The sequence below is a fragment of the Mytilus californianus genome, unplaced genomic scaffold (assembly GCF_021869535.1).
Source record: "Mytilus californianus isolate M0D057914Y unplaced genomic scaffold, xbMytCali1.0.p SCAF_3, whole genome shotgun sequence".
In the NCBI taxonomy this organism is placed as follows: Eukaryota; Metazoa; Mollusca; class Bivalvia; order Mytilida; family Mytilidae; genus Mytilus; species Mytilus californianus.
In genome coordinates this window covers 5,530,659-5,551,484 of record NW_026262679.1, presented here as the reverse complement: position 1 = coordinate 5,551,484, position 20,826 = coordinate 5,530,659, and the positions used below count along the sequence as shown (strand labels likewise).

The 20,826-nt window shown below is 33.7% G+C and overlaps 1 protein-coding gene and 1 long non-coding RNA gene across 2 annotated transcripts in view; both read right to left on the bottom strand.

Annotated features, from left to right (window-relative positions):
• LOC127733351 (SWI/SNF-related matrix-associated actin-dependent regulator of chromatin subfamily A member 5-like) overlaps nucleotides 1–20,826 on the bottom strand; it is a 42,436-nt gene that overhangs the window by 18,086 nt on the left and 3,524 nt on the right. The window contains exons 6-16 of the mRNA XM_052242720.1: nucleotides 17,223–17,378; nucleotides 14,239–14,370; nucleotides 13,096–13,164; nucleotides 12,638–12,747; nucleotides 12,059–12,195; nucleotides 11,168–11,257; nucleotides 10,409–10,530; nucleotides 9,674–9,826; nucleotides 8,492–8,624; nucleotides 7,692–7,837; nucleotides 3,113–3,298 (exon numbers count right to left, since the gene is read on the bottom strand). Coding sequence (XP_052098680.1) covers nucleotides 3,113–3,298; nucleotides 7,692–7,837; nucleotides 8,492–8,624; nucleotides 9,674–9,826; nucleotides 10,409–10,530; nucleotides 11,168–11,257; nucleotides 12,059–12,195; nucleotides 12,638–12,747; nucleotides 13,096–13,164; nucleotides 14,239–14,370; nucleotides 17,223–17,378 — 1,434 coding nt within the window. The remainder of the gene's footprint in view (nucleotides 1–3,112; nucleotides 3,299–7,691; nucleotides 7,838–8,491; nucleotides 8,625–9,673; nucleotides 9,827–10,408; nucleotides 10,531–11,167; nucleotides 11,258–12,058; nucleotides 12,196–12,637; nucleotides 12,748–13,095; nucleotides 13,165–14,238; nucleotides 14,371–17,222; nucleotides 17,379–20,826) is intronic.
• Nucleotides 18,975–20,513, bottom strand: LOC127733878 (uncharacterized). The gene is made up of 3 exons (XR_007997228.1): nucleotides 20,298–20,513; nucleotides 19,468–19,633; nucleotides 18,975–19,301 (listed from the first exon to the last, which is right to left on the bottom strand). It is a non-coding gene; the product is annotated as an uncharacterized LOC127733878 (long non-coding RNA).

The window sequence follows — 20,826 nt, the reverse complement described above, 5'->3', positions numbered from 1 at the left end:
AGGGCAATAACTCCTTAAGGGGTCAACTGACCATTTTGGTCATGTTGACTTATTTGTAGATCTTACTTTGCTGAACATTATTGCTGTTTACAGTTTATCTCTATCTATAATAATATTCAAGATAATAACCAAAAACGGCAAAATTTCCTTAAAATTACCAATTCAGGGGCAGCAACCCAACAACGGGTTGCCTGATTGGTCTGAAAATTTCAGGGCAGATAGATCTTGACTTAATGAACAATTTTATCCCATCAGATTTGTTCTAAATGCTTTGGTTTCAGAGATATGAGCCAAAAACTGCATTTTACCCTATGTACTATTTTTTAGCCATGTCGGGCATCTTGGTTCGCGGGCGGGGTCATCGGACACATTTTTTAAACTAGATACTCTAATGATGATTGTGGACAAGTTTGGTTAAATTTGTCTTAGTAGTTTCAGAGGAGAAGATTTTTGTAAAAGATTACAAAAATTTACGAAAAATGGTTAAAAATTGACTATAAAGGGCAATAACTCCTTAAAGGGGGTCAACTGACCATTTTGGTCATGTTGACTTATTTGTAGATCTTACTTTGCTGAACATTATTGCTGTTTACAGTTTATCTCTATCTATAATAATATTCAAGATAATAACCAAAAACGGCAAAATTTCCTTAAAATTACCAATTCAGGGGCAGCAACCCAACAACGGGTTGTCCGATTCATCTGAAAATTTCAGGGCAGATAGATCTTGACCTGATAAACAATTTTACCCCATGTCAGATTTGCTCTTAATGCTTTGGTTTCAGAGATATATGCCAAAATCTACATTTTACCCCTATGTTCTATTTTTAGCCATGGCGGCCATCTTGGTTGGTTGGCCGGGTCACCGGACACATTTTTTAAACTAGATACCCCAATGATGATTGTGGCCAAGTTTGGTTAAATTTGTATTAGTAGTTTCAGAGGAGAAGATTTTTGTAAAAGATTACAAAAATTTACGAAAAATGGTTAAAAATTGACTATAAAGGGCAATAACTCCTTAAGGGGTCAACTGACCATTTTGGTCATGTTGACTTATTTGTAGATCTTACTTTGCTGAACATTATTGCTGTTTACAGTTTATCTCTATCTATAATAATATTCAAGATAATAACCAAAAACGGCAAAATTTCCTTAAAATTACCAATTCAGGGGCAGCAACCCAACAACGGGTTGTCCGATTCATCTGAAAATTTCAGGGCAGATAGATCTTGACCTGATAAACAATTTTACCCCATGTCAGATTTGCTGTTAATGCTTTGGTTTCAGAGATATATGCCAAAATCTACATTTTACCCCTATGTTCTATTTTTAGCCATGGCGGCCATCTTGGTTGGTTGGCCGGGTCACCGGACACATTTTTTAAACTAGATACCCCAATGATGATTGTGGCCAAGTTTGGTCAAATTTGGCCCAGTAGTTTCAGAGGAGAAGATTTTTGTAAAAGTTTACGGACGACGGACGCAAAGTGATGAGAAAAGCTCACTTGACCTTTCAGGTCAGGTGAGCTAAAAATGAAAAAAAATGGTAAAATTTGTCATTTAAGGGCAATAATTCTCTAAGAAGTTGTCTGACAATTTTGACGTAAATGGACAGTTGGTAGAGCTCAACATTCTTAACATTTTTGCCATTGTCAGATTTTCTCTATTCATAACGGTTTTCAAAATAATATACAAAACTTGCATTTTACCTCTGTGTTCTATTTTTAGCCATGTCGTCCATGTTGGTTGGCAGCCATGGTCATTAGACACATTTTTTAAACTAAATACCCTAAGGATGATTGTGGCCAAGTTTGGTTAAATTTGTCTCAGTAGTTTCAGAGGAGAAGATTTTTGTAAAAGACTACAAAAATTTACGAAAAATTGTGAAAAATTTACTTTAAAGGGCAATAACGCCTTATGGGGTCAATTGACAATTTTGGTCATCAAACTTATTTGTAGATCTTACTTTGCTGAACAATTTTGCTGTTTACAGTTTATCTCTATCTATTATAATATTCAAGATAATAACCAAAAACTGCAAAATTTCCTTAAAATTACCAATTCAGCGGCAGCAACCCAACAATGGGTTGTCTGATGCGTTTGAAACATTTAAAAGCAGATAGATCTTGACCTGTTGAACATTTTTACCCCATGTCAGATTTGCTCTAAATGCTCTAGTTTCAGAGATATAAGCCAAAAACTGCATTTTACCCCTATGTTCTATATAGTCATGGCGGCCATCTTGGTTGATGGGCGGGGTACTCAAGATACATTTTTTAAACTAGATACTCTAAGGATTTCAGAGAAGATTTTTGTAAAAGTTAACGGAGGATGACGGACGCCAAGTGATGAGAAAAGCTCACTTGGCCAAAGGGCCAGGTGAACTAAAAATGACTGTCCAAATACCTGTCATTTTCAGAATATTTGAAAAAAAAAAAATCAAAATCCTGTGGCCATGCACACCTCCATTATGCATTTAAACATCCTACAAAATATTAAAGCTGTATCTCCAAAACTGTAGGAGATAGACTGACAAACCATGATCTCTTAAGGCAGCTTGTACCAAAAAAATGATTAAGTCCAACTACCTGTCATTTTTAGAATATTTAAAAAAAATCAAATCCCTGTGGCCATGCACACCTCCATTATGTGTATAAACATCCTACAAAATATTAAAGTTGTACCTCCAAAACTGTAGGAGGAGATAGCCGGACAAACAATTTATCCTAACCTGGATGGACAGATGGACGGACAGGGGTAAATTAATATGCCCCTCGACATTTTGTCGCGGGGGCATAAAAACAAAGTCCATCTATCAGTAAACTATTTAAATATGAAACTGAAAATATTTTCTAATAAAATGCTCACAATTGCTTTCATTTTGAAATGTGAACGAAGTTAAAAACTTGAGTTGCAACAGCACATATTTAGGCAATATTTTAAATTGGAGTTCTTTCTTTATCCATAAAACTATGAAAATGTGACTGTCACGCAGATAAGTTTAATAGTCAACGTGGTATTGCAATAGAACCTAAATTTAACAGGTTCAAGAAATATTTTTACACTATACATATATTTGGATACAAAATATTAAATAGAATTGGATCAATCACCTGAACACTGGCATAGTTGACTCTTCTAGCTCGCTTTGGAGGTTCTACAAATGTGTCCTCCATTTTCTGTTTCTTCCTATAGTCCTCTCCCTCAAAATAATAAATATCAATCTCTGATGTATCCATGGTGAATGATCTTAGGTTCTTGTCACTTACACTATCCATCTTCTGGTTTATCACCTCAGTCTGAAATCAGTTAAAAGAACAAAGAAATGATTCATTTATTTAGTTGTTACCATTTTTTCATGGATTGAGGACAAATTGTACTTTTATAGAACTTGATTTCGTGTGGTTTTTTACAAATTCTGGATACAACCCAAAAGAAAATATATGATTTCTGTTGAACTCAATGTGTTGTTCTCCTGCATACACCAATGTGCCTGTACAATAAGTATACCATGAATAAAGCACTTCTCTTTTACCCGTTTTCAAATAGATACATCTGACTTGGTAAACATATTTTGTAAAAATTACACCTTTTGTTCTTTCCATGTTGGAATAAACAGTAAAGATAAATTCAAAATATTGGAATAGCCAGATAGTCCAGTGGATATAAGAATAAATGATCACTTTATGGTAAAAACATGAAACTTGACATAGTGAAAGATTAAGTGGTATAAACAAAATTCAAATATGGTACTGTGAATACAACACAAAATCTTTCAATTTACTACCAATGAAAGATATGTACATTGTATGAAACCCAACAAAGATACAAGACAAGTATTTCTTTTTTCAAAATGGGAGCGAAAATAAAAATGGCACCTCAATAGTAACTATTTGGCATAACAACTTTATAGAACATATTCAAGTTATTGATAATTTAAATTAGATCCATCTGCAGGATAATTAAAATGTAGCAAAGTCTCAATGGATTTCTCTCTAACAGTCTGGTGAGCAGTTACATAATGCCTGTATTTCAATGCTGCTTTCAAGCATTTACATGCCCCTCAACATCCTTTCTTACAGCAACAGTGGATGAGCTCTTGATATGACATTGCAGCTTCTGCAAGCCCTGGACAAAATGGTACCCACGTACCATCAAGTTTTTGCCAACGAAATAAATCCTGAGATGGCATACCAGAATTATTTACGCAATTGCACAATAGAATTACGCATATGCATAATTAATAACACGATTGCATAAATAGAATTACGCATATGCATAATTAATAACGCGTTTGCATAAATACAATTACGCATATTCAGAATTAACAAGTAAAACTGTGAGCTACCGCTCACTGATGATACCCCCGCCCAAATATTTCGGTTAACAGGAAGTTGTTGAGTGATGAATCTGAAAACGCATCACACGGTATAGCTGACTTATATAAACCCTGAAACCAAATTTCAGAAATCCTTGTCAAGTAGTTCCTGAGAAAAATGTGACGAAAATTTCAACTTAGCTATCATGTGTAAAATAATACAAGTGTTCGGTAAACAGGAAGTTGTTGAGTGATGAATCTGAAAACGCATCACACAGTATAGCTGACTTATATAAACCCTGAAACCAAATTTCAGAAATCCTTGTCAAGTAGTTCCTGATAAAAATGCGACGAAAATATTCATGGGACGGACGGACGGACTGACGGATGGATGGACTGACGGAAGGACAGACAGAGGTAAAACAGTATACCCCCACTTTTTTAAAGCGGGGGTATAATTACGTGATTGCATACTGGTAAATACAATTATGCATATGCAGAATTAATAATCTATACGCGTAAATATATTTATGCAATTTTGAGTTATGACACACATTCCGCGCCATAGATGGTCTTCAATTTTTGGTGGGTCATAACATACATCAATCTAAGTTGTTACATCATAGTTTGTTAGGGGATTCAGTAGGAATGAATCGAAAAATAAAGTTCCAATCTGTCCAAAAATTACTTCACTAGTACACCACTAATTCATAGCCCATTGCTTTCTATGTTAAATTCCTCAATTTCAAGCAGGCACAGCTCTTTTGTCTTAAGTTCAAATTAAGTGGCAATCATTGCATGTCAAAGCAACACCATATGGTGTATTGTATCCTCGATGATTGGAAGTTTGTTACACTAACTCGAAACGAAAGAAAAAAATCACAACCTTGGAGCAAATATTATCCATTGTGAATGTAAATATTCTTTACTTATTGCCAAACAGTCTGATGCACTTAATTGATGAAAAGCTTCAGAAACATGGTCAATCTGTCTACGTTTGGTATTGTGACCCGATTATGTAAAATAAGGAGACATGCTTGTAAGTTCATGACCCTTTTCTTGGACGGTGGCTTTTGCGCATGTGCAACAACAAATAGTTCAGACATATTGTATTATGTATTTGAACATTACAGAATAAATTCTGAGTTCAAATAACAAATAAATATCTTGAAAAAAAAATGAGAAATTGGGACTAATGGTAACTTTTTTATTCACCCTAAAACAATTATCCTAATTTTTACACGTTACTTCCAGTGGTCAATAGGAAAGTCCAGAATTAAACACTTTAAACATGTTTAAGATATTACTATAACATGTCATAATGTCATTAATACATCAAAGAATTTTTTCATTCAATTTGCATTCAATGGCATAGGATTCATTTACTCTTTTACGAGCCAATATTCATCATGGTTTTGTTTTATCAAAATCTTTCAAATCATTTTCTGATCTTAAAAAATCTGCTCACTTAGATTTTAAAAAATAATACTCTTGGCAACAAAAAAGGGAAAAAGAGCGCCACATGACCTAAAAATAGTTGATGACTCATTGTTGAGATTTTAAAAACATTGCTGAAAGGATTTTCCCAAGAATTCAATGAACTTCTTGGAGAGAAATAAAACAGTAATAGTGGATCGAAACAGACGTTTAAGCAAATAATATGCAAGAACATACACAACTTCTCTTTTTCATGCCGATATTAATGAAAATGCAATGAAAAATATCCGGTTAAGTTTTTTTGAAGTAGCACGTTGCCGATGATAAATACTTATGCATGACGTCACGAATAAAGTGGAAATCCCCAATTGTTACAAACTTGCAAGCATAACAAACTTGCTATCATCGACGATACTGAAAAAAATCAACATACCTTTAATTGCATATAAGAGAGAACTGGTTCCCCGAACTTCGGATGTACCAAAACAGGTACTTCAGATCTGACAAACAGGCAAAATGTACCCTCCTTTTTAAATTTCATGCAATGTTTTTATTATTAAAAATTATAGAACCTTTGTGAGCATGCTCACATACCCCAAACCCCCACATTGTCACTGGGCAGACAAAATATCACCCAGTTCCTAAGTTCAATGATTAATAACTCCTACAAAAGTCAACTGATAAAAATTTCTTGAGGATATGCAAATCTGCATATTTTTTCCTTATTATCTTCAAAGTTTCATGAAATTCTGTAGTATGATTTCAGATGAGTTGCAATGACAAACTGCTGCAGTAGTATATTTAGGCCAAGATTCTAAGTTCAAAGAGGCATAACTCCTAGAAAAAAATTAAATCAAAATTTCCTGTCGATAAGCACATCTACATAGTATGTTCTAACTATCTATGAAGTTTCATGAAATTCTGTCGTATGGTTTCAGAGGAGTTGCGAAAAACAAACTGCTGCAGTAGTATATTTAGGCCAAGATTCTAAGTTCAAAGAGGTATAACTCCTAGAAAAAACATTGAATCAAAATTTCCTGTCGATAAGCACATCTACATAGTATGTTCTAACTATCTATGAAGTTTCATGAAATTCTGTCGTATGGTTTCAGAGGAGTTGCGAAAAACAAACTGCTGCAGTAGTATATTTAGGCCAAGATTCTAAGTTCAAAGAGGCATAACTCCTAGAAAAAAAACTGATTCATAACTACCTGTCGATATGCACATCTACACATTATGTCCTAATTATTTAAAAAGTTTCATGAAATTCTGTAGTGTGGTTTCAGAGGAGTTGAGAAGACAAGAACAGGACTGACGGATGGGTCAAAAACATTATACCCTATGGAACTTTGTTCCGTGGGGTATAATTATAAGTCAAAAAGTATTCTACAATGATCATAAGTCATTCATATTTCATTTGATACCAAAATTACCAAAATATTCTACATATTTTGAAAGTTACACCCAAGCATAGTAACTATTTTGTGTTAAATATGTACTACTTTTTGACCTGCCCCAATTAGTGGTGTTACACCTTATAAACAGACCCTGTATTTCCCTTATCCTTCACAAATCTAACAAGAACACCCTTATAATATTGCATATGAGGTTAAATCCTTTTATCTGCTACAAGATAGTTTGATGACATAAAATTAAATTTTAGATATGTGTATAATATGTTACTAATAATATGTTCAAAATGATTTCAATAACATCATCAACAAGAACGTGTCCATAGTACACGAATGCCTCCACTCGCACTATCATTTTCAGGGGACAATGAAATTGGGGTTCAACTTCATCAAAAACTACCTTGACCAAAAACTTTTAACCAAAAACTTTAACCTGAAGTGGGACAGAAGGACTCGCAGACGGACGAACGGACTCACAGACCGAAAAACATAATGCCCCTAAGTGGGGCATAAAAATGTTCATACCCTTTTTTCTCCCTTTGCCAAAATGGTATCAATATCATCATCATTTACAATAGAGTCTTTAGAAGCAGCTATTTGGTTGGCTCCATGTTTTATCATATTAAGAACTTCTCCTTTTCCCAGTTTATTGGAGCTGTCTGATAATCTACCTGCAATCATTCAATGGAAATATTTCATGTGATAACAAACAGCAGTTTCTTTAGCTAGATGGCTGCTGCGTGAGTGAGTGAGAGAATGAATTTGATTCGGTAAAGCACTGGCTTCAGATTCTCATTTTGAATTGTTAAACTGCTAGTCCGAAATTTTATATTTATTCTCAAATCATTGGAGCACATAGTATTATTAAAAATCTAGTTTATTCCTTAGCTGACAGACTTGTATAGTCCTTAGTCAAATGCAAATGTTAAAATTTAAATGGCAACACTTGACCCTGTAAAATATGCTTAAATTCTTATAATGGACATGACACTGTAATGTGCATAAGCTTATACAACTGGATACCAAAATCAATTACTGATTCCCCTTCAACTGACTTCATGACAAACTTTAACAATTGTAGTCACTGCAGATGCTTCCAGTAACAGCATTACCAGGTTTCACTTCTGTGAGAGAAAAACTAGTGTCTCGAGATAATTTAACTATGCTTACACAAATCCCTATGTTTTGTTTATATTGTATTAAATTTACATAAAATGTATTCTCTGATTTATGGATAGGCATATCAACTGGCTCTTGCTGAAGCTGATCATTGAACATCTATCCCCAAATATGTTGGTAACATTTTTTTTTTAAACCTATATCACCTTGCTGTATAACTATATAGTCAAGTCGAAGCTTTTTCTCTGCTCTCTCAAGTATTTTTTCTTCCACTGTGTGTTCTGTAACAAAGCGTAGGACCCTTACTTGTTTGGTCTGGCCAATTCTGTGTGCCCTGTCCTGAAATAAGAATTAAAGGGGTATTATCAAAGTATCATGCTTTGGATTTATAATTTAAACTGATACAATAGTTTGCAAGATTTGTTTATGCTAGAAAAAAAGAATCAACGCTTTGTCCTGCTTAGTACACTGATCTCGTTAAACAAAGTATCTCTCAACAGCAAGTATGTGTCTGACAGAAATGAAAACTGGTCACTTGTTACAATTCATCACAGTCAAGCTGGTGACAAACCATGTAGTCATTCTGTCTAGTATTACTGGAGAAATGTGTGATGAAAGTTTTAGTTTATTAAACATATTGAAATAATCAAAGTATTGGCAAACAAGAAGTAGGTAATATAAAGATAAGGAGATGTCTCTGATAGATTCAAAAAGTGCACACGTTACAACTCATCTCTGTCACAGAGAAAAGGACTAACATATTCCATCTAGGGGCCCTACCTTCCAAAATATGAAAGAATAACATAAGCACAATGGTCGTTTTCAGCCAAAATTTAGGGTCCCAGCCAAATATATAGTAGCCTGTGTTACTGGGCCCAGGGTAATCCTTTTCCCTGCTGTCAAGCTGCTTATAAATAAAAAGTTTTTCTGTTCCTTAGTACCTGAGAAAAGTGTGACAGAAATGTCTGTTGGACGAACTGATGGACAGGGAGATTACAATATAGCCTCCCCCTCTATGGTGGAAGTAAAATAAGGTGAAGAAAGTTTCTGCTTGTAAGATAGGTTCCTAGACCTTGAACAACCTGTGTAATCTTAAATATTTGGTAATTTAGTTTGAGCCATACATTTTGTGGAAAATCTTGTCAGGTACTACAGAACAGATATTTGTTCCTTTAAAATTATAGATCTTACACCTTTGAAGGTATAACTATCCATCATTGGCGAGTAGACAACAGTTTTATTCCAATCCTTGCAAAATTGGGATTTCATTGTTGGATAAAAAGTTTATTTCTTGAAAATTTTGAAACTATTTAATTTATTTTATGTGAACTATTAGTTTACATATACACTCACTGATTTTCAATTTAAAGAAAACAATTAAAACTTACCATGGCTTGTAAATCCACCTGTGGATTAAAATCAGAATCATAAATAATGATGACATCTGCTGTTGCTAAATTTATTCCCAATCCACCAGCTCGGGTACTCAACATAAAGATGAACTTTTCACTTCCAGGAGAATTGAATTCATTTATTGAGACCTAAAATAAAAGCCATATTTGGACTGATTAACTGTAACACAGGTCTGACCAGTGAATGGAATAGAATTGCATACATGAGAGTGCTGTAACAATACCATTTTCTATAGAATTTACATTTCTCAAGGACACAACTTCTGAAATTTTTTTTTTTTATCAGAACTGATTTTCAAAATTGTCCGATATTGGTGATATAAACCTTTAATATAAATTTCATAACAATCCTACAAGAAATGTAGGCTTTAGAGCCATTACAATGCAATTTTCTATATAATTATTATTTCCAAGGGGCATAACTCTTAAAAATAGTTGATTGCCATGACATATTATTATGGCTGCATGTGGACTAGTCTTTAATCTTACTTTTGAATGCCATTAACTTTAGTAGTACAGAAGCAGCAAATACAGTGTATTCTCTACCTGTAATGAACAATGTTGGGAAGAGGTTCCAGAATCTTGCTAATACAATACTTTTTTCAGATGAAGTTATTGCCAAACTTTATCAAATATCAAAATGTTATATTTATTTTAACAAATTACAAAATCAGGCTAATGCAGAAAAAAACCCCTACTATTTACACTTACTGTTCTTTCTGCATGTGGAGTTTTTCCATCCAGTCTACAAAACTGGTAACCTTGCCAGAATAAGTAATCTTCCAGAATGTCTAGTACCCGTGTCATCTGACTGAAGATCAAAACTCTAGAGCCTGAAAAGTCATTACTAAATTTATATAGACAAACTATGCTGTCACTTAATTATGAACCAAATGCATGGCCAGTTATACTTTTGCAAAGTGATATGTTAATCTTACTAAAATGGTATTATCTTTACGGCACATATGAGGACATATTCTAGTTATGTTCATTGTTTCCTGTGTACTGTATGTTTAAATAGAACAGCCTTAAACTTATGTTGTTATCTTACTTGTGTCTTTTTTTCATATTAAAGCAATTTTTTTAATATATAATCTGGATATATGGACAAAATCTGCCACATCTGTTTTATAGTTCAACTAGACAAAAGTAATCTCCTGCAATCCCTTTGCAATGAATTTTAATGATTCAACAGTTTTTTGCTCATTTCCTTGGAAGTATCCATCCAGATCAGACATATATAATTCTCCTGCATATTGTCACTCTAAGACTATTCATCCATGGGTCTAAACACATTAATTGTGCACACTGTATATATGAAATTCACAACCAAAAAATGTACAAGAACTAAACATCTCTGGAAATAGGACTCCAAGTAGAACTATACACATACACTCGAGTCTCTACAAAAATTTGCAAACGTTTTATCTTTAAGTGATCTATTCCAGATACTAAGATCAAGCAACCTACCCTGGCTCTTTAATTTTGGTAGCATTTTATGTAGGACTGACATCTTTCCACTGTTTACCACAAGGTGCATATCAGTTATATATGGTGGACCTACAATAATTATTCTTTTAAAAACCAGAACATGAATAAATGCTTATTTCTATGTAGTTGTGATATAATATTGACATAGTGTAAATTTTGTTCCTTTGATTTATATACAAATACAAATATTGTGCACATTTCTTCATTTGTGCACTTTTTAAAGTGAAAATGACTTTTGATTCTTTCCTAAGTAAAATCTGGGAGAGCTTTCCTATTTGTTAAAATTAGGAAGTCATATAAAAAGTAAAACATATAAAAAGTAAAATAACAAAAATACCGAACTCCAAGTCCCTTATCAAATGGCAAAATCAACTGCTCAAACACATCAAACGAATGGAAAACAACTGTCATATTCCTGACTTGGTACAGGCATTTCCTTATGTAGAAAATGGTGGGTTTAACCTGGTTTTATAGCACTAGCTAAACCTCTCACTTGTATGACACCTTTTCTTCTTGCATTACATAGATTTTCTGTGGCTTTAGATCAGTTTATTATCTTTCATGATTTTCATAATTTTTTTTTCTGTTGCAAAGTTGATTAAGCATTTGTAATTTGAAAAAAAAAAACAGCAATGTGAAAAATCCTTTTATTAAACAATTATATTTGTTCTCCATCTTATAAAAGACTAATACTGTCATTGTATGCTTAAAAAATATCAAGATCAGAGAACCTTTATAACAGCACACCAATAAATTTTGGCTCGTTTTCAAATTTCCAATGTAACTTCCAATAAGTTCCTGTATCAATCAAATTCTTGATTTTCTACTTTTCACTAGTTTTAAGGACTTCCAGGATTTAATTATAGTTACCCTGTTCAGCTCCAGCGAACAAGTAAGGATGGTTACAACATTTCCTCAGTTGCATCAACACATTCAGTAATCTCATCTTATCTACATTACCAGTACCATTAACTATATCTATGTCTTTCATCAGTATTTTTGTGTACCTGCAGGTATAAAAAAGTCAGAATTAGAATAAATCTATAAGCTGTCATTTACATTAAATCAAATATTAAATTTCGGTTATATCAGCAAATTGTTTTGTTGACTCTCAACAAATTTGATGTTGCTGTTGAACCCTACAGTCTTGTAGAAAATTTCATAAAGATATTCCTAAGAAATATAACATCATTTGAAAAGGCCTTAAATATAACAGCCTTTTAAAAAGGGCATTTTCAAATCTTCCCAATCTTCTAGTTTTTCTGCAAAAAGAATTCCTTGGAAATGATTCATACTAAAGTTTATTTTCAAGAATTTATACTGTATAATTTGATAAGATAAATGATAAACATTGCTCTTCATAATATACATATTCCAAATTCCTCCTGCAATCTAATTTTCCAAAATTTGTATGTGTTTGGATTTAATTTTTTTTCTAAAATAACATACCATTCTCTTTGCATGCTACTTAATCCTACAAATATTTTAGTCTCCTTTTTAGGAAGTAGCTGTTTCTCAACATCTGATTTGATCCTCCTCAAAAGGAATGGTCGTAAAATCTGTAATAAGATATATTATAGATAGACCAATCAAGTAGTCATATTTAGTTAGATGGCAAGATAAAGCAGTTAAAAAACAAGCTAAATATTTCACTTCATTTCAAAGGAAAAGTGTGATTCAATACATACCAAGTTTAATGTTTAATCTTTTTTCCACTTTCTAGTATTATAAAGATGCAATTCATGGAATACCATAGAAATCTGGGAAACCCTAAGTGCAATTAATATGAACTTAAATGTATAATTTCCAGAATTTTTCGATAGTAATGGCTCACAAGTATTATCAGGAATGTTCTTTACTTTTAACAAACTATCCAATTTCACAATTTCAGTTAAAGAAGCACTTACATCATGAAGACGTTCAATCAATTCATCATCACTCAAGCTATTCTTAGTGGAAAACCAAGCATCAAAGTCCTACAAAATAAATTAAAATCTTTAAAAACAAAAGTGTGTCTGAGGACACAAATGCCCCCACTTAAGTTTGCTTTTTTTTAAAGAAAATGGGACGAACGGAAAGACAGTCAAGAGTAACACTTAATGCCCCTTCGCCTTGCGGAGGGGACATCAAAATTCAAAAGATTTCCAGATATATCTGACAGAAAATGTTCTTCACAAAAGGAAGTTTTTAATTATGAACAAAGCTGATGAAATTTTATACAATTCATATCATAATTTATAGTCAAGATTTTCTCCAAATACAGTCTGCCTACAGATGCAGACCATGACCATTAATATGAAATCCATTAAAGTTCTTTTATTGTTTCAAGGTCATTATACTCTAAAAACTTGGTTGTATTTGGTAAATATACGATTTATTGAAAAGAAATAATAAAGAAACTAAAAGTTCTTTTTTCTTTTCATTCACAGGGTCTTTCTCATTTTTATCAAGTTACTTCCTTTAGCCAGTTTTTGCTAGGAAATAATATTTCAGCATCTCTTTTCAATTTGAAATTAACATGGGCCATAAATCTTGAACAGTAAATGCAACAAAAGTAAGGATAGAGCTTGACCTGAATTTTTGGAAAATATTAATACTACAAAATTATATGATCCTATCACAACAAATATACATGTAAGATCTTGGCTGTATGCAAAGTAAGGCTATATCATTAAATTTACCATTTAGAGACAACATTAGGGCCATTACATTGAAACAGTAAATCAAGTTACAGTGAAAATCAAACTTTAACTGGATTGTATTGTCATTGTTATGTTACAAACATTCAAAGCTCAAATGATGATAACTAAATTCATACCGACATCCTCCAACTACCCAATTTTAACAATTTTCAAGGGCCGTAACTATGGAACAGTAATTGAAACAAAAGTGAATATGGAATTTGAGCTATATTAAAGGGTTATAAATATAAATATTGGAAAGCTGTAAATTTACTTCGAAATAAACTAAATATTATCATAAGGAAAACCTTTTAACATTTAGAGACAAGACAAGAACATTGCGCAAACGAATGTTATCAATTTAAATACCCCAGCTGAATGAAAAACGTCAGGTAATAGAAAATTCAGCAATGCCCACAACTCATGCAAATTATTCTGCAGTGGGGTTCCAGTCAGCAACAATCTGTTCGTTGATGTTATGCTTCGAACAATCTCTGACAGCTGAAAATACAAAACACTCTTAATATTAGGCAGTATTTTGTGAATAGATTTTGAAAAAGCAAAGACACAGATTTTTTCAAACTAATTTTAATCCAAGTACTGTTACCAACTTGTAGTATATTTTGTTTTAGTATACCTTACTGACTGGTGATCTGTCCGATAAAACTCATCAAAGATACGAGTTGTAAAAGTTTAGTATCCAAGACGAGTATTTGGTCTACATGATACTCGAATCAAATTCAGTTGGAAGGGCAAATCAATTGCTAAGTTGAAGTGCATTGAATACAAAAACTTCTGTTGTCAGTTCATCTATGTTATGTAAACAAAATGCATGGACTTTACTGGACAACAGAAATTATTTCACTTGGTTATTTGTAATTCTAAATCAAAAGAAGACAATTAGATCGAGACAGTCCAAGATCTTTCTAACAGCAAGCTATGGTTGCTTTTTTTATTCAGAAGGGTATCGTTTATTATCAAAACTTTGATATTCCTCAACCATTCTGACCACACATTACTGTGGATTCTTTTATTTTTGTGGGTTCCAATTTTTGTGGATTGAGGGAATATTGTATTTTTTAGTGGATATTTGAATTGGTGGTTTGCCAAATTTTGCATACATGCCATTTGAAAATTTAAAATTTGTTCACTTTAATCCACAAAAATGTGCTTCGCCGAGCGCAGCTGGATACAACCACAGAGGTCCAACCCTGAACAGTGGGGGCAAAAATGGACACAATATTCAAGCTTAATACAGGTCTGAATTTGGATTGTAATTAAATATTTGACACATTATAGGTTTCTGACACAGAATAAATGTAGTCAAAGAACTTGAAATTGGTTATATGATTTGAATTTATATTCAACTGAAGATTTCTTGCTGTTGTGCAATACACTGTGCTGTTGCCTGTTGCACAATACTTAGTAAATCTGATTTTAGACTATATATAAAGAATTAGCAAAATAAATTGTAACCCCCAATTTTTTTTTTTGGAAAATTGATAATTTCTTAAATCTTGAGGAAAAAAATTGACCCCCCCTCCAAACAAATTTTTTTTACACCCTCCCCTCCCCCCCCCCCCCCTTTTCCAAAAAAAATAATATTTGAAGAAATTTTCTTTTTGTAAAATGTGGTACAATTTAGACAACTGTACACTTAAACACAAGTTATTGTCTGAAAACTAGAAAAATGCTTGTTTTTGGCCCCTATTCCTAAACAGTTTAGGCAAATACCATCAAAATGAATCCCAACCTTCTACTTGTAGCATTGAACCTTGTGGTACAATTTCAGTGCAATCAAAATACTTATACACAAGTTATTGTCCTGAAACTAGAAAAAAATGCTTGTTTTGGGCCCCTTATTCCTAAACAGTTGGGACCATAACCCCTAAAATTAATCCCAACCTTCCTTTTGTGATATTAAACCTTGTGTTTAAATTTCATAGAATTCCATTCACTTGTACTAAAGTTATTGTCCGGAAACCAAATGTCTTCGGACGACGACGACGTGATAGCAATAGTCGATTCCGGTTATTTGCATAGCCTATTTGTCAGACAAAATTATGCAATAAAGCGGAGTATGCTTATATCCGAAATGCCAAATTACGGAGTCAAATAACATCGATAGAACAGGTCAGTAAAGGAAATCCCTGAAGAAAGATGAACGTCTATAATCTTCTTACAACATATTGAATGTTGATTTATTCTAATAAAAGTTATATGTCTAGTGTCATACATGTTATTTTATTTTGTATTCTTTCAATAAAGATTGTAAACACATTTTGTTTTAGTTTATTTGCGTACCGAAGTTTCCTTTACCTGGGATACGAAAATAAAACAAATTGTTCTAAAAATAGATTTGTTTCTATGACCCGTATGTACAATGTACATTATTACACTTTGATTAAAATAAACTGTTTAACTATACTACACAATTTATAATCAGATGTGTAATGAACTGCCTTTGATATGCAGTATTAACAGCTTGCACAGTAATGTAACACTGTTTATTTTACCTCGTTAGTTTCGTATATGCAAAGCAGTAATGGGGCCCTGTACGGGTTATTTGCTGGACACGAGTGTTGAAAGTGAGAAAATATAATAATTAGAAGTAAATGCTCTTTTCATAAAATATTAAAAATAAATGATTGATGTATAAAATTCTTTAACCATATATAAATGCCCTGTAATATTTAACATAAATGCAGTTCACCCCAAGCCCAATTACGAGAGTTCATATTGGATAATGATCGATAATTAACAGGCGTTATTGTTTTTTAAAATTCACCCCAAATGTAATCTATGGACAATGTTTGAAATCCAATCAATTATTAACACCTTTTTGAGATCGAATGGTCAGTGTTTTTACAACAATTACCTGTTTGACATTTTTATGACCTCGAGGCTTAAAATAGATGGGAAACTTTACCTGTGTAGACATCGAGGTTTATTTTTAAATCAAATTCCATCATAAAAACACGAAAGAAACTGTTTTAAAACTTTATTTAAATAACACAAAAGTAAATATAAAATAATCACGAAAATAATGATGCATCAAGAAAAATATACTCACCAAATTGCCGTTTCCGGTAAAAAATCTCGTCAGTTTTAACTAAGCATATCTAGATGGCAAATATTTTCTATGCAATAAACCGAAAGGCCACTTGTGGAGCTATATATATGCATATAACCGGAAAATTTAACATTAGATGAATGAGAAATGGTTTTGTGCAGGAGAAAACTATGCAATTAACCGAATTATGCTATTAAGTGGAGTCGACTGTGTACGAACGCAAATTTTTGGCGGTCGTATAAAAATTAATATCCCAAGAATAATAATGAATCCACAGTACCTTGGATTTTTCATTCTTTATCCTATGGGCCTCATCAATGATAAGATATCTCCATTTCATCTTCTTTAATTCTGCTTTCTCAAGGATACAAAGTTCATAAGATGTCAGACAAATATCCCATACTGTAGTCTTCATAACTTTCTTTATCATTTCTTTCTGTAAAATTAAGGCACAATATTAACCGTTGTAATTTTTTATTTCATGCAAAACTACTGTATCAGTTTCAATAGACATTACACAATTATTGATTCCTAATTTAAGTCATATGAAACGAGTTTCTTGTAATTTTGTAATTTAAATAAGGAAATTATTGAACCAATGCATGCATATATACTAAACCAAGTCCTCTATGCACGTTTTTTTACAAATCTTTAATATATCATCAACAAATAATATTTTACTAAGTGAATGTTGATCGCAAGCTCAACTTTCTAGTTTGTTACCAAAGTTTACCTGATTGTGGCATTGATAAACAATCAACACAGATTCATAAAGCATGTTAAAAATAAGTGAATTGATAGAGCTATGCTAACTATTTTTTATATTTTCCATGCGTTCCAATTTGTTAATTAAACTTTTTCATAACAGTTGTTAAATGATTTGGTATTAAATCTGTTCTTTAAAAATCAATTATAACTGTTTACCTTCCAATGCAAGTTTTTCTACATTATTTCATCACAGTTTTTCCCTTGCACTTGCCAAAGTTGTAATGAGAGGTCTCGTAGTTAAGGTCACTCAGCAGCATAGGGAAAAATATCAGCAAATTACAGTACAGGAGACAATAATTCAATAGCAGTACATTACTGAAGATTTTGATAAGATAAAGGGTTTTCTTTTACAAGAAAGTCCATGAGCACTTGTTTTATAGTAAACTAGAGGCTCTCAAGAGCCTGTGTCGCTCACCTGATTCTACTTTGGTTTTAGAAATCATGTAAAAATAGATTAAAATCATAGCAGATACCCTAATAATGAGTGAGGCCAAATTTGGTTTAATATTGGTCCTGTAATTTAATAAAAAATCCTGGTGGCCATCTTCAACAGTAAATCGGCAACAAAGTAGCAACACTTAATCAGCACCTCATAAGAAACATTTATGCCATGTTTTGGTTTCATTCCATTCAGTGCACCTCTAGAAGAAGCATTTGTATGTATTTCCCATAGGGTCTTATGTTAAAGGAAGTCCCCCAATTGGCGGCCTTCATGGATGAAGGACCAGCTTCAAAGTAACAAAACTTAGTCAGCACCTCATAAGGAACATTCATGCCATGTTTGGTTTCAATCCATTCAGTATGTGGTTCTCTAAAAGAAGACATTTGTATGTATTGTCCATAGGGTCCTTTGTTAAACATTGTCCCCCACTGGCGGCCATCATGGATGAAGGATCAGCTTCAAAGTAACAACACTTGGTCAGCACTTCAAAAGGAACATGCATGCCATGTTTGGTTTCATTCCATTCAATGGTTCTCTAAAAGAAAACATTTGTACGTATTTCTCATAGGGTCCTATGTTAAACTAAGTCCTCCGCTGACGGCCATCTTAGATTATGGATCGGCTTCATAGTAACAACACTTGGTCACCACCTCATAAGGAACATTCATGCCATGTTTGGTTTCATTCCATTCAGTGGTTCTCTAAAAGAAGACATTTGTATGTATTTCCCGTAGGGTCCTATGTTAAACTAAGTCCCCCGCTGGCTGCCATCTTGGATGATGGATCAGCTTCAAAGTAACAAAACTTGGTCAGCACCTCTTACGGAACATTCTTGCCATGTTTGGTTTCATTCCATTCAGTGGTTCTCTAAAAGAAGACGTTTGTATGTATTTCCCTCAGGGTCCCATGTTAAACTAAGTCCCCCGCTGGCGGCCATCTTGGATTATGGATCAGCTTCAAAGTAACAACACTCGGTCAGCACCTCATAAGGAACATTCATGCCATGTTTGGTTTCATTCCATTCAGTGGTTCTCTAAAAGAAGACATTTGTATGTATTTCTCATAGGGTCCCATGTTAAACTAAGTCCCCTGCATGGCAGCCATCTTGGATTATGGATCAGCTTCAAAGTAACAACACTCGGTCAGCACCTCATAAGAAACATTCATGCCATGTTTGGTTTTATTCCATTCAGTGGTTCTCTAAAAGAAGACATTTGTATGTATTTCCCATAGGGTCCAATGTTAAACTAAGTCCCCTGCTGGCGGCCATCTTCGATTATGGATCAGCTTCATAGTAACAACACTTGTTCAGCACCTCATAAGGAACATTCATGCCATGTTTGGTGTTATTCCATTCAGTGGTTCTCTAAAAGAAGACATTTGTATGTATTTCCCATAGGGTCCCATGATAAACTAAGTCCCCCGCTGGCGGCCATCTTGGATTATGGATCGGCTTCAAAGTAACAACACTCGGTCAGCACCTCATAAGGAACATTCATACCATGATTGGTTTCATTCCATTCAGTGGTTCTCTAAAAGAAGACATTTGAATGTATTTCCCATAGGGTCCTATGTTAAACTAAGTCACCCGCTGGCGGCCATCTTGGATTATGGATCGGCTTCAAAGTAACAACACTCGGTCAGCACCTCATAAGAAACATTCATGCCATGTTTGGTTTCATTCCATTCAATGGTTCTCTAAAAGAAGACATTTGTATGTATTTCCAATAGGGTCCTATGTTAAACTAAGTCCCCCGCTGGCGGCCATCTTGGATTATGGATCAGCTTCAAAGTAACAACACTCAATCAGCACCTCATAAGAAACATTCATGCCATGTTTGGTTTCATTCCATTCAGTGGTTCTCTAAAAGAAGACATTTGTATGTATTTCCAATAGGGTCCTATATTACACTAAGTCCCCCGCTGGCGGCCATCTTGGATTATGGATCGGCTTCAAAGTAACAACACTCAGTCAGCACCTCATAAGAAACATTCATGCCATGTTTGGTTTCATTCCATTCAGTGGTTCTCTAAAAGAAAACATTTGTATGTATTTCCCATAGGGTCCTATGTTAAACTAAGTCCCCCACTGGCGGCCATCTTGGATGATGAATCCGCTACAAAGTAACAACACTCAGTCAGCACCTCATAAGAAACATTCATACCATGTTTGGTTTCATTCCATTCAGTGGTTCTCTAAAAGAAGACATTTGTATGTATTTCCCATAGGGTCCTATGTTAAACTAAGTCCCCTGCTGGCGGCCATCTTGGATTATGGATCGGCTTCAAAGTAACAACACTCAGTCAGCACCTCATAAGAAACATTCATGCCATGTTTGGTTTCATTCCATTCAATGGTTCTCTAAAGGAAGACATTTGTATGTATTTCCCATAGGGTCCTATGTTAAACTAAGTCCCCCGCTGGCGGCCATCTTGGATGATGGATCCGCTACAAAGTAACAACACTTGGTCAGCACCTCATAGGGAACATTCATGCCATGTTTGGTTTCATTCCATTCAGTGGTTCTCTAGAAGAAGTTCAAAATGTAAAAAGTTAACGCCTACGACGGACGCCAAGTGATGAGAAAAGCTCACTTGGCCCTTCGGGCCAGGTGAGCTAAAAAGTGTATAAAACATGTTCCAACTTTTTTTTAAATTTGATGTATCATATGAG